General features: G+C 39.1%; 2 protein-coding genes across 2 annotated transcripts in view; both read right to left on the minus strand.

Annotated features, from left to right (window-relative positions):
* Window positions 1-12,948, minus strand: LOC104911649 (muskelin-like). The gene is made up of 4 exons (XM_019611054.1): window positions 12,913-12,948; window positions 12,472-12,603; window positions 4,456-4,510; window positions 1-2,667 (listed from the first exon to the last, which is right to left on the minus strand). Exons 1-4 carry the CDS (start codon window positions 12,946-12,948, stop codon window positions 2,546-2,548), a joined length of 345 nt encoding a protein of 114 aa, XP_019466599.1. The 3' UTR covers window positions 1-2,545.
* The window catches only part of PRKCQ (protein kinase C theta), an 826,629-nt gene that overhangs the window by 527,635 nt on the left and 285,108 nt on the right, over window positions 1-13,886 (minus strand). The window lies entirely within an intron of this gene.

Consider the following 13,886-nt stretch of genomic DNA (forward strand, 5'->3'; position numbering starts at 1 on the left):
ATACTTCCCCATTCAGAATTTTTGTTTTTTTAAATCAGGTAGTGCAGTATATACCAATGCTAAGAAATCATTTAGTAGGAGCACACAGAACCAGGAAATACCCTAGGCAAAGTCATGAGAAGCCCTCACTGTGGATTAACAACTCTGGCCACAGGGTGCCTCTGCTGCTCAACAAATATTCAGAAGCTGAGCAAATAGTTTCTGCTGGTTAATCACCAGCTGGAATCCACAAACTGTGCTTGTATGAGCTGAAATCGATTGGCTCAGGATAAAGGTGGACCAATATTTGATCATCCTGAAGTGCTCTCATTAACTGGGATCGTCCATCCTATAGAAACAATGCTTCCCTAATTCAGACAAGGAATTCATTTATTCTGTGCTACAGAAAGAAAGCTAGGCTGCCAGGATTTGCATGTACCTCTGAGGACAGTGAGTTTTGACTGAATTTCTGTAATACAAACCAGCTCAGCAGCAACACTGTTCACACAGCCTTTAGCATTTCCGAACTCCCACCACCTACTCACCACAGCTCCTCAATCTAGTTTTGGGCTCACAATTATGCTGAGGCTGAAAAGTACTCCAGGGTTGCAATATTTTAGCTGGTTGTGTGAGATGTGTCCAGTTCAATCTCAATGGAAACCTTGCCTCAGTAAGGAAAACTCACCCAGGTTAGCACATCCAGTATCTCTATTCTTATGGCACAGGCTCTACTTTAGTTAACAAAGCAACTGCAAACATAGCATAAAACCTAGCAGTCACCTAAAAACTTTCCATGTCACTGGAAAAAAAAATACCACGTTTCAAAGAAACAATTTCATCACATTTCATTTACTGCACTGCGTATTCTTCCACAGACATCTGATTTGCTGACCACTGAAGTATACAATTTCTAAACAGTCTCAAGTTACAGGTTACTTAAAACACTGCATCTATATACTCCTCCCTGAAGACAAAGCAAAGCCCAACCTCTAACGCATTGTTCCTTTCTGGGTGATTAATCACTAGCATGGAGGTTTAAAATTTATTTCTAACATACCAGAACTACGGAAGTTGCACAAAGAACATGATTAAAGAGGCAATACAATGCAATCAAAGCAAGCAGACACTCAAGCTCTGGAAAAGACACTTCACTAACTCTTTATTTCAAGAGTTCAAATCATCTTTGCACACACACAGGACTTCCATCAAGTTCAACAGGAGCTGTGTAGCCGTAGTGAGTGCAGCAATGGTACCCTGCTGGCACGAACAATTCTGGACATAAAGCTTTGCAGTTGCATATACAATTTACAACAGCCAGTTTTGTATTGAATGCTTACTGACACTGAACGCAAAAAGCTGCTAATGCTCAGTATGAGTATCCTTCATTCCACTTTACAGTGCAGCACCAAGCCCTTACCTTATTTATAAAGAAGGCTTTCAGCAAAGAAGAATATATTTTCTATACATATGCATCAGCTTGCTTTTTAAAGGAGTTTATGCTAAAAAGGCCTCCTTCACATTCAGAGCAAGGTCTAAAATGCATTTAAAAGTAAAGAAACTGCACTACACAAACAGAAGACAAGCTGTTTGGAGCAAACCTCTTTACATTTACACACTGACAAATGCACACAAAAGCATAGGTGTATGTAAACGAAGACAATCTGCTTCGGAAATCCTACACCCAACCTGGAGTCAGGTTGCAGAGGTTGGGTGTGTGAATGGAAGACCCAGTTCTGCAGAGCGCTGTGAGGACCTGCAGAGTTTTTCCATCAGGAGAGCATGGCACTGGAAACAGAGCGATCCCTGAAAAGGAGCCCATGCAGACAATCCCTCCACCCCCATTTTCTGACAGCTTCTCCGAGGCTCCCCCATGACTGTCAGGTCTAAGTGGAAGGCTCCAGAGAACAGAAGTTAGGCATTTAGGTTTAGACTAGATATCGAATGCAATCAGACACTGCTGCCAGCCAGGTTCTCGAAAGAGAAGACAGACAATTTGTAACACATGCTCCCTTCACATGACACCCTGCGATTACAAGACTCAAGACACATATATTACTGTTACCTCAACACACGCCAGTGTCTTGCTGCCAAGTTATTCAGCTGCTGAGGATGGACTTGTAGGACAAAGCAATACATCATGACTAGCTACAAATGAACAAAGAACCACCACCCACTTTCCCCTGAAATCCAAAATAAAACCCATCATCTTTAATTCCAGACAGCCCACGAATTTCAATTTTCCTCTAGAGGGAAAAGCGATCACTGCACGATGGGGTTTTATTTTCTTCTCCTCCCCTCTCTTTTCTCCTTACATTTGCTAACTCAAAATTCAATGTCAGAAAAAATATATATATATTTAGTCAGAAGTATGTCAGTTACATTTTTATTAACCTACTCCAAGGGAAAAGCTTTAGGGATTCACCATACAAGTATAAAACCCCTTTCAAACACCTAGGGGTTACTATATTACTTCATCCCAGCAGTCAATCGATGCAGTAAAAAAAAAATTAAAATACTGAAAATGGATGCTTTTCCCCTCTTCCACATGTCCAGTGATCGCTCTCTGTTACAGCGTGATGAGGTCTACCAGGTTGCCTTTAGGAGGGGTCATGTTGTCCGGAAAGAAGTTGACTAATGTGTCAAACAGCTGAGTTCTCTGCGCATAAGTGTGATCAACATCTGAAAACCCTGGGGGAGGAAAAAAAAGGAAAGCAAGTCAGTGCTTACTACTTTAAATGCTCAATTTAGTTGTGGAATACACTGGCTTTCCATTCTAAGTGGAAGTTAATTATCTGCCGCGTTTTTGTCCCTGACTAAAGTCCAGCTAACATCCGTAGCATTGTACTAACAGAGCTGCCAGCTTCTTATCCCACTACTGTATGCATGTAAGCACATAGAGTTCATGTCACACCAAGCCAAATCCACACCAAAATCAAAATGCCATAAAAAGTAGTAGGCAAACAGCTGTCAAGTTTGTGGACAGTCCTGAAGAAACGAGGGAAGCAAAAGTCCTCAGGGGACTGCTCTGATGTCCCAGAAAATAAGATTCATGTAGTTATTTTTATTTGGTGCCTCATTTCTTCCGTCCTCAGGCCCTCCTCATTATCTCATGACTGCCTTAGCCAGAACTGGTACTCACACTGCTCATAGTTTTTCTTGAGACAAGCTGTACTAATGGTAGGAATCCTGAGTTAAGAGCTGCTGTTTAATCGCTGGGCTGCACTGTGGACCCAGCCTGCATCTTGGCACAAGGTCTCTGCAAAATCATTTTGTGAAGTGCCTCCTCCTGAAAGGGAGGGTTTAGTCCACCACGGCAGCATTGTTTATCCAAATCCTCATACTTAAACCATCAACAGCACAAACAATAGAGTGGGCATACAACAATTTCCTCTGCTTTGTACTACTTAAACCACTGGTATCTCGAAGGAATGCTTTTTAATTCACTTTTCAGTTAATCAAAGTCAACCAAGTTAATCAAACCAAGGGGGGTTGGTTGTTGTTTTATTTTAGGAGCACCACTTGATGCATGTGTCCTCCAATCTTTAAAGACAATCTCTGAATACAGCACTGTATTGTAGAACACAGTGGTGTTAATGTGGGAAAAACTAACTCATCTTTCAGGTCACTGAGAACTAGGAGAGGGGAAAAACAAAATCAAAACACTCCCCTGAAAACTAGCATTTACTTCCCTTAAAAAAACATATTTCAAACAACAGCATGAACTAGGTAGCACTCCCCAAAGTCAGCAATGCTTCTTCATCCAGCAGGGCAGGTAATGCAGGCTTTATCCTTTCCTCAATTTCTTCCATAGGGATATACATGGTTTGTCAAAACTGAAGCAATCTCCACTCCTAGCTAGAGCCCAGCAGCTGGCTGGCAACACAGTTACAAGAATGCAAATTACACCAATAGTCTTCCTATAGCTTGCCCAGGATTAATATCTGAACTGTTTAAAGCAGTTAACTGGATAGAATAGCAAAACAAATTATGGCTTTGGCTCAGACCTCCTGTTTTCAGACCTACATGCCACTGCTTTCTTCACTCTTGACATCCTGCCCAAAATACTCATTTTGCAAAGAACACAATGAACTAAACTACTCCAGGAATTGCAATTATCCTAGCAAACAGAGCTGTAGCCATGCTGTGAGATTCCAAAGTGACATGACAAGATCCTGACCAAAGCTTCTGTTTATTTGGGCAACAGTAACGCATCAGATGTAATAAGAGACACAAAATGATCCCCAGAGGCATGGATTTAAAAGCACTGGTGACAGATGTTTTAAATATGGGCTCAAGGCATTGGGCACTGGTCATTATACTCTTTCAAATGCCTATGCATTTTCAAACTGAAAAAGGTTCACGATACTCACAAGAGCATGATGTTAAAAAAAAAAATACATACAGAAGAAACTAACAGTAATGATCTTTAGGAGAGGGAACATTCTTCATGCGATTCCTCTGATAGACAATACTCACCAAGAGTGGTGAAATCCGAGCCAGACTTAAATAATGCTGAGGCAAGAAGCTGAAACTGCAAAACAGGAGGTGGAAGAAGAAAGAAAAAAATGCTGTTAACTGCACTGGCAAAAAAACAAACAAACAAACAGTGGCTTTAGAGTTGCTGGATATTCTCTGCATAATCCTTAAAACTACTGTTGCATGCATGTGAGTAATAGCAGACAATGCTCTCATATGAACAACACAGCTTAGCAGCACACGTTAAATGTTTTCTTCTAGAGATTTGAGTTAGACCAGCATTGTAAGGGTAACTGGTACAGTGCAGCGTGAACTGTTTTAACACATCAAAAGCTTTACATTTTGATAACCTTTCTGAAGAACAGCTTGTATCACAACCTTGTTTGAGGCAAGGTCTTTTAAAGTTTAAAAAAAGTTCCTTGCTTGGAATATCAGAATTAAGAGTAAAAGTGGATTAAGTAACACATTCATCCCTTAGTATCTTAACAACTGACAGTGAATATTAGCTTCCTCTGCACCCAGCTGCTGTTTTCAGTTCCTCATGTTGAAGCAAAGCTCAGTGCTTTGCCATGTATCTTCAAAAAACTAGCCAATCCCCTTAAAGGCTTGCAATATTTTGTCTCCTCTCTATTTTCTGTATGGTGATATGGCCCAAAGAAAAAAGGGTAAAATATGTAAAGGGAAGGAGCAAAGAGAACACCAGAAATCAGATATTGATCAGTTTAATTTCAAAAAGAAAAAAGAGGAATAATGTAGAAGATGACAAGTAGCAATCAATGCTGATTTAGCAATAAGTTGTATCACATCAATCTGATTTCTTCTACAGTAGGGCAGCAGGCCATAGGGATAGAACATGGGACTCTTTTTTTAATCTTGACTTTCATTGGACTTCAAATGCTTTTATATGATACTTAAGGTAAATTAATGAGAAATCGCTGAGATTAAGCTAGCAGGGAATAACAAATAGGCCAAGTAACTTTACTGGAGGTAGTCATGAGAGGTTTGATATCAAAACAGAACCATGAATCATAGAAGAGGAACAGTGTCTGAAAGCAGAGGACACATTCATTCAGCCCACAGGCCTCGTGCCATGCATATACTGCCAGCATGGAAGCAGTCATGCTTCAGACTGTTTTTCTGTTTCACCCAGGATATAACGATGGTTCAAGATGCAATTCACTAGGGTCAAGTGCAAATCAACAAACGTAGGAATAATCAGTCATACAAAACAGAACTGCAAAAACACATTTGCGAGCTGTAATAGATCATTGTCGGCCTATTGCAAAAATAACAAATACAGCAGAAAATGAATGAAAAGGAGTCAGGTCTTCAAGTAAATCAAGTACTCCCGCTGTTCCAAGGCTTGTAAATTCTCATCCACAATACGGCAACAAACTCCGAACGCCCTATATCAATTAGCAGCATATTGGGAAAGTGCTAGAAAAATCAAGTGGTTTAAAAATCAAGCTCTGTCAATACAGTTTAAAGAGTCAGGGTTGCACAGCCTCCCCAGAAGAATGCCCAAGGATGAAAGAGCAATGAGTGGCAAATGTAAAAGCCTTTTACGAAAAGGTAAACCTACAACTAAGTGCAAGAACAAAAAAAACCTTCAGCAAAATTCAATCTGCCATCAAGAAAAAGGCAGCCTGAAGTAAGGACTGCAGCGTGTCAGAATAAACTTGTAAATTTTTGTGGAGGCTATTACAAGAAGACATTAAGAGAGGCATTTAAGAACAAGTTGGGAAGATACAGAATTGACAAACTGCAGAATAGGGGTGATGAAGTTGGTTAAATTCCCTCGGTGAGGGATCTGATTACACAAAATCAAAAGGGACTGCATTGCTACATGCGTACTTCGCTGCAATCGAAACTTTTAAGACTTGCTTGGCCCTGCACCAGTGACATCCTTAAACAGAAGCCCAGTTTAAATAGCTCCAAAAGTTCCAATAAAACCAGTGGCCAAATCCATTGTGCTTCTGATATAAAGTGCCATGTCCTAGCTATCTTCCTCTTGCAAACAAGTGCCTTACTGGCCTGCTGCCAAGCTGCCTGGTGACACATTAAGCCAGCTCTGGGGACAATGCAGACACCACAAGCTTTGAGGGATTCCCCCTCCTCCCCCAGCGACCACAGCCACTCAGCCAGAAGCAGAAGTAAACCCCAGCTGGGGCTGGGTCTCAGGTACTCAGTTCCTAGAGATCAAATAACACAATCCAGGTAGTAACTTGCTGAGCTGAGACCAAAAATCAGTTGAAGAGACCCTTCACCAAGTATCCTACTCTTCGCGCACTTTGAGTGATGAATTTCTGCTGCTATGAGTTCCTTTCTAGCCTCTGGGGAAAGGAGTATCTTTTTTCCTTCACTGATGCCACTGTTAACCTTGAGAGTTGTGTTTACTTTTGCTTTAAAAATGATACTTTATGCATCATTTCACATTTAAAAAGCACTTTATGATAGAAAAGTCAAGCAGGTATGTTACCAACATCAATTACGGACAGCACTGAAGCTTTATGCTGGCACACCACGTTTGCATTAAAGTACCAACTATACAATGTTCTCCCAAAGGACCCCCATTTTTTTTTCCTTAATGCATAAGATTGCTACTGCTAAGTGAAGACCATGTTTCTTACACACCATTCATAGCATATACCCAATGCAACTTTTTTTCATATACTTCTGAACACACTATAAAAAAATAATTTCTGCATTCGTTTTTTCTGTTAATTAATATCCTACCAGATAGTATTTCATATTTTGCTTCATTCTGGGTCCCCAATTTGAAACTACCATCTTTTTTTTTCCCCCAAAACATTTTGCTTTAAGCAGCATTTACTGAATTCATTTATAGCTAGAAGAGCAAAGCCTTCAACAGATCGCATATCAGATCTCTCCCAAATGAAAGAGCTAATTAATGACCACCTAGAAAAAGTGATTTGCTTAACGTCACATAACAACTCCGTTACAGAGGCAGGACCAGAATTCAATTATCCAACTATCCAACAGAAGCATCCAACTGCTTTAATTATGCCACCACCCATTTTTTTTTCTGACAATCCCTTCACCATGTTGGCTTCATCTACTCCAAAGTAAGCCTCCATGCAAAGACAACAGTTTACCTCATTACACAATTAAGTTCTCTCTCAGAGATCCAATCCTCCTTCTAAACTAATGCAAGGGTTCCTCAGAGATAGAGATGTAAGACAACTAACATAAGGTTCTACAACCACTTTCAGAGAAAAGCCTAATTAAAGACTGCATAATTAATATTAATTCCAGTATTTTCCAACTTCTTCGTATTTCCAGTATTACCGTTCTTTAATCAGTTTTACGTATTTCACCTAGGTTTCTACCTAAAGCAAAAATACAATTCTACCGTGCGACAACCCATAGACATTTTATTGTATTTGCCGCACATCTCTATTGTCTGCGCAAAGGGAAGATCAGTAATTCTGTTTGGGATACTCGAGGGGCTGTACCAGATAGATATAATTCCTCCTCCAGAAGTTCTGCATTCTGAGTGCTCAGATCACAGCACAAAGCAGTTTCTCAGCTTTGACCGATTCTGTTGGGATGGCGCCTCGTAGTGTAGGCACAAAGAAGAAACAAGAGGCCTACGCTGTTTGAGGATGGAGCTGTCACAAGCTGAAGTCTGGGAGAGTCGAACACTTATTTCAAAGACTCCTTGGCTCCAAAACCTCTGCTCCTGCAGCACTCAGAGCCTGAGGCTTTACAAAGAATCACAGCAGGACATGAAGAACAGAAGTGTGCTTTTCTTAGCTCCTTCCTAGAACTATTTTTCCTATTTGGGCTTAAATTTTCCCAGAAATTTCACTCAAATGCAGACCTAAGCAATACTTTTGGGCTCTGCTGGCTTTTATCTGGCTAAATTTTTTTTTTTTTTTTAAAGAAAATGTCTCAAGAATGGAAAGTATAAAGGAACCTTGAACAGAGGCCTCCAGCCCCAGGCTACAAATTAGTCAGGTCTCAAATTAGCCTCCAGGTTCTTGTTAGTTTCTCCCACCACAGTCCAGGAAAAACAGATTTCAGCTTTTACTTGCACTTGGTACCTATGTTTTGGCAAGCAAGGAAACAAGCTTAAGTTTCTTCTTCATACTAGGCAAATCTGTCTCATTGTCAAAAACGGTCTTGTTCTATTTGGGCAGCGCTGGTCATTTTTTGGTAGCCTCTTCATTTCTTCTACAGACTGCAAGTAAAGCAGCAGCAATGTTTTGGGTTTGATCATTCCAGTGTTCAGCTGATCACACACAAGGCTAAGTGTGTTTTCTGATGTTTTTATGCTTTAGTATCATCTATTTTTTCATGATATACAAGTAAAATACTTGGAATTCATTTTAAATTTCAGTTTCGATCACTCTTGTCTTTAAAAGCTTAAATTAGGAAAAAAAGCTTCAATTTAGGAAAAAAAAATATCACCAAATGCACATCTATTTGTATATGAAACAGAACATTCATTCTGGCAGATTTTTTTTCCAATGTCAAGAACTCCCAGTGTCAGTCTTTTATCCAACTTTCATCTCCTAATGAGCCAGGATGCACAGATAGACTTCCATGTGCTCTGGAAATCTACTCTCCTTGCACAGTGTCACAGCCAGTAAACAGAAAAGATTAACTGATCTGAAAATGCTGAACTGAAGAAGTTGAAATGATTTCAAGCAGAAACACAGTTAAAGAGAACTAATCTGCAATTGCAGGCAACAGCAGAAATATATTTGACATACAGCCTGTGGCTATTAAAATAAGCACCTATGAGACACCTACCTCCTAGCAGGCATCTACAGCTTCACAGTGTAGTAATAAATAAAAAAAGTAAAATTATCATCTCATGAACATTGCTAAAATTCACAACAAAGGAAGGAAAATCTGATGTATGTTCCTACTGTCAATCATTCACGCTACTTTAAACAAAATTGGTTACTACTGCCAAAGTAAGTTTTGAGAATAGCCTGTTTATTTTCTTTGGCATTTAACTCAAAACAGCTGAAGAGACTTGCCTAACGGAGTTTGAAAAAATCACTTCTATTATAAAACAAGTAAGCTTTACCCTGAAGTGAAATTCTGCTTGTAATATCATACCAGTCTATAAAACTGTAACAGAATCAAGGATAAACTCATTTTAGTCCTTTCCAAAATTAAGAGCAGTCCTATAGAGAAGAAGAATAACACAGAAAAGAGAAACTAATTTCTTTAAAATCTGCCATACTTGGAAGCCTTACAGTCTTCACTGGTTGTAGACTGCACAGAACAAACCAATCAGGTACACAGCTCTCAATATTAAGACTATCTCAACTACAAATAAAGACAGAGTACGTAGGTGTCTGTGCTGAAATAAACAATGAAATTGCTGCTTGCAATTTGATACGGAATCCAAAAAGCCTGCGTCAGTCCTCTGGAAAGCACAAGAGCTATTTGAAGATGTAATGCCAGAGCAAAAAGCCAACTCAATGTGATAACCGGAAGGTAAATTGACGTCAACTGGAAATACACCCAGTTACTACCAGTGCAGTGGTAGCTCTAAGCCTCTGACCCAGCAGATCTGTTCCAGTGTACAAAGCTTTACAAATAAAGTTTTGTGACCAGCAAAATTGGCAAAACAAACAACCAAAAAAACCTACCTGGAATTTGTTAAATAATTTTCAGATACCACAGGAATTAAAGCTTTCATTCTGCTGAATGGTATGGGCTGATTTGGCAGACCTACACGGCAGCTATTGAATTCTGCTTGCAGAGAAAGGAAAGGGTTCAACATATATTCATTTATTTGGCTTGTTCTACTTGAGCTTATATGCTTAGAAAAGAAGACTGCCAGAAGACCTCATTATGGCTTTCCAGTGTTTAAAGGGAGATTAAAAACAGGAAGGAAAACAACTTTTAACACAGGTAGATAGTGGTAGGACAAGGAAGAATAGTTTTAAACTAAAGGAGGGATGATTTAGATGAGATGTCAGGGGGAAGATTTTCACTGAGAGTGATGAGGTGCTGGAACAGCTTGCCCAGAGAGGTTATGGATTCCCCATCCCTGGATGTGTTTAAGGCCAGGTTGGATGGGACTCTGTGCGATTTGGTCCAGTACAGCTCATCTAGCAGTTGGCAACCGTGCCAGCAGCAAGGGAGCTGGAATTTGATGATCCTTTAAGGTCCCTTCCAACTCAAGTCATTTTATGATTCTATGATCATTAATGAGCAGAATACTAGCATGCTCTGTCAAACTTTTATTATTTAAACTTTTTATTCTAACTATACTCTGCAAGATACAGCTATTACTTTTCCCCAGAACTTCAGGAGTCCATGCATTTAGGCAAATTCTTCATTCTTACAGAGTGGACAAATTCAGTACTACACACTGAAATGAGAATATAAGACAGAGTATTAAAGGATTCCTTATTTTCCATGTACGCAAGCTGATGACAGATACCTGCATGAACTAGAAGGAAAGACACTCACTGATCATATCACAAGCACATTCTCTTCAGGCAATAAAAAGGCACACCCAGCCAACAGATGCAAGATCTTTTTAGGAGAAGCTGGCCAAACACACACATGGCTTTCACAGACATGATGAAGCTTCTAGAACATGGATATGCCACAGACAGAAAGGGAAAGTAAAGAGCACAGGACAATTCCACGTCCTGCAGAGAGAGATGGCAGGTAACTTGAAAAGCAAGCAGTGGAATTGTCATTTCATGTTATTAGGTTATTACAGATTCAAATAAGAAGGTGAAAGCGCTATCACATTTAAAAAATAGGCATAACTAGCAAAGTCCCCACGAAATATGGGAAATATCTCCTTTTCTAGCTAAGGAAAATGAGGACTATTTGTTCTTCGTCTTTCCTTTGCTAGAAATAGATTCAAAATATGAGAATACTTGATATGGGACAGTTTCAGCGAGAAATCACCTAACAAAACTTACAGGCATAACACTTATACTTTATTTGGACCAGAAGTTTATGAAGCCTAACCAGAATTTTATAACAATTAAATTTGATCAATTCCAAGATTCCAACAGTAGTTCATATTTTTTCACTTTATTAACTCTACATTTTTATGCTGTGCATATGCAAAGTCATTCCACACCAAATATAATTTTCAGTGCCTGTACAAAGATCACTTCTTAGACAAAGTAATGAGTTGAAACCAGATTAAGTGGCTTTATTCAGAGGCTTGGCAGTGAGCAACAAGAGTCCACTCTCCTACTTGAATTTTATGAAAAGAGCTGTCAAATTATTTCCACAGTGAGTAATGCATGAAGAGGGTAAGAACTGAGGACTCCACTTCTTCATCTAACCATCAAGAGTGTTTGAAAGCTTGTACAACTAAGCTGGCTGCTGCAAGTTCCACGTAGACATGAATCAAGAGTGAAGTCAACCAAACTTATCTGATACTTCACACTATTTCTTTAAATCACTTTGTAAAGTGACACATACTGCAGTAGAGAAATCAAAATAGGAAATGGGAGCAAATTTCTAGAACAAATCAAAGAACAAGTCTACTAGATAATATTCAAAATGCTGAAGAAATAGGAGTTTTAAAGTTAGCAAGCAATGTATATCTGCAATCTGCTTCCAGCAATTCATATGATGTAGAAGGAAAGCTCTTTCTACCCCCAACCTATTTGATATTGACAAGCCAAAATGTAAAGTGAATAGGTGTTTTTATTCCCCCTCATGCAACCAACCACAGATTTATGACATTTCAGAGAGTTTACATTTCAATTAAAGTTCCCAAAATACACACGAGTATGCTGGAAATAGAACAAAGGCTTAGTCTTCACTATTATAAACAGAAATCCTATTTTATCTGGACACATAGTTGTAAAATGCCTGTTTCTAAAGTAACATGATCTTTCGTGTGGAGAAAATACAATACAGTGAAGTATCACGTTCCAATTGAGCTTTTCAAACTGAATATAAACAAAATTTAAGAAACTTAATATCTGTGCTAGAATGTGAAAGCACAGTTCATATTTCTTTATAACTAAGACAAGGATGGTTCATTACCTCTTTTGTCTCCTCAGGGTCTGAGTGATCCACAGTTACGTACAAATCATTCTGTAGGTACTTCAGTGCACTAAGAGGATCAGTCTGAGCTTTTTCTTCAAACCTGCGAAGAAGAAATAGAAAACTTAAGTGCTACTACATTCTTCAGAACTAAATACAGGTATTCCTACATAGAGCAAAGCCTACAAAACTTTTAGACAAATACTTCCAAACAATGCAGTATTAATGGCAGTTCAGCATCACATTTACTAGGGTATGTGCTGTTAAGGCAGACTGAAACAGAAGTTGGTTTTTTTGGAGGGTGTAAGGAATATTTAGATTCCTGACCAAGCAGAAGCCTGACTAAAATGAAAGATGAAGAATGCTCCCTGCTTATGCCAGACAACAAAAGAAGGAACAATGGGAACAAAAATCCTCAGATTCAATAACTTGACATCCCACCTTTAGAAAGAACATATAAATGTAAAATTTGGGCATGCATCGCCACCATTATTTTCTCATTTTCTTTTAATAAGGAGAAACGTTAACTGCTGCAAATTCCTGAAGAAACACATACAGCCAGAACAAGATTATGGGCTCAGCACTCTTGATGAGGAGAGCTGCTTCCCTAGAGTACTGAATTGGGTAAATAAGTCTGGAAATGAAGAGGTTTAAAATTACCTATTTTCCTCCTACCATCTATCTGCTGAGTGCAGTATTATACTGTTGCCTTCTAAATCACTAATACACAGTTATCAAGTCTTTCCCTGAAAATAGCTCAGATAATTCTAGATTCCAGTGATGAGAACCTTAAAAACATGTTCTCAATTACTTAACAGCCATATATCAAATGTTGTAGAAGAACACAAGGTCTTTTATTTGTAAGTCATACTGAATAGATTTCAAACTACCTGACTGATAGCAACGGACATCTGTAACTCAAATTTTCAATTCATCTCAAGATTTGGACTTAAGCCTCAGAAAGGAAAGATTATGACTGTTACCAGATTTACATGACAATTTGTAATTCAACATTATTGCTTCCAAATAGTCAAACAGATACTCTTAGAGGACATTGCCACAGAGAGCTCCAGCAAAGCAGCCATCATACCGATTCCTAGCTGGTACGTTCAGTTCCCTGATATACGCCAAGAAACACGAACACAGTGCATAAAATCCAAGCTTCTGACAGACAATATGTAGCAATGTTTTCTTTGAGTGCAACTTAATCAAGTGAAAACATGTAACAGAGAGTTGTTCCTGGAGGCAGTACAGCTGTATTTGCATACAACCACAGCGGTTAGTAAACCTCCCAGATTACTGGCAAGATTTTGATTTGTTCTTGTAGGTATTCACAAATATTGCATTGCTAACCTGCAAAAGGCCTCACCCAGAAAGTCTACTACAGCAATTTGCTTGCTACCTCGGAAGTTAAA

Source organism: Meleagris gallopavo, chromosome 1 (genome assembly GCF_000146605.3).
Source record: "Meleagris gallopavo isolate NT-WF06-2002-E0010 breed Aviagen turkey brand Nicholas breeding stock chromosome 1, Turkey_5.1, whole genome shotgun sequence".
NCBI lineage: Eukaryota > Metazoa > Chordata > Aves > Galliformes > Phasianidae > Meleagris > Meleagris gallopavo.

Excerpts from the sequence above, each read along its gene's own strand:
- LOC104911649 (XM_019611054.1), bottom strand. The coding sequence starts at position 12,948 with ATGCCCAAATTTTACATTTATATGTTCTTTCTAAAG. Across the intron at positions 4,511-12,471 it reads ACCCTGAGGAGACAAAAGAG|TTTCAGCTTCTTGCCTCAGC; the intron begins GTAATGAACCAT and ends CCTGTTTTGCAG. Across the intron at positions 2,668-4,455 it reads CTCGGATTTCACCACTCTTG|GGTTTTCAGATGTTGATCAC; the intron begins GTGAGTATTGTC and ends TTCCTCCCCCAG.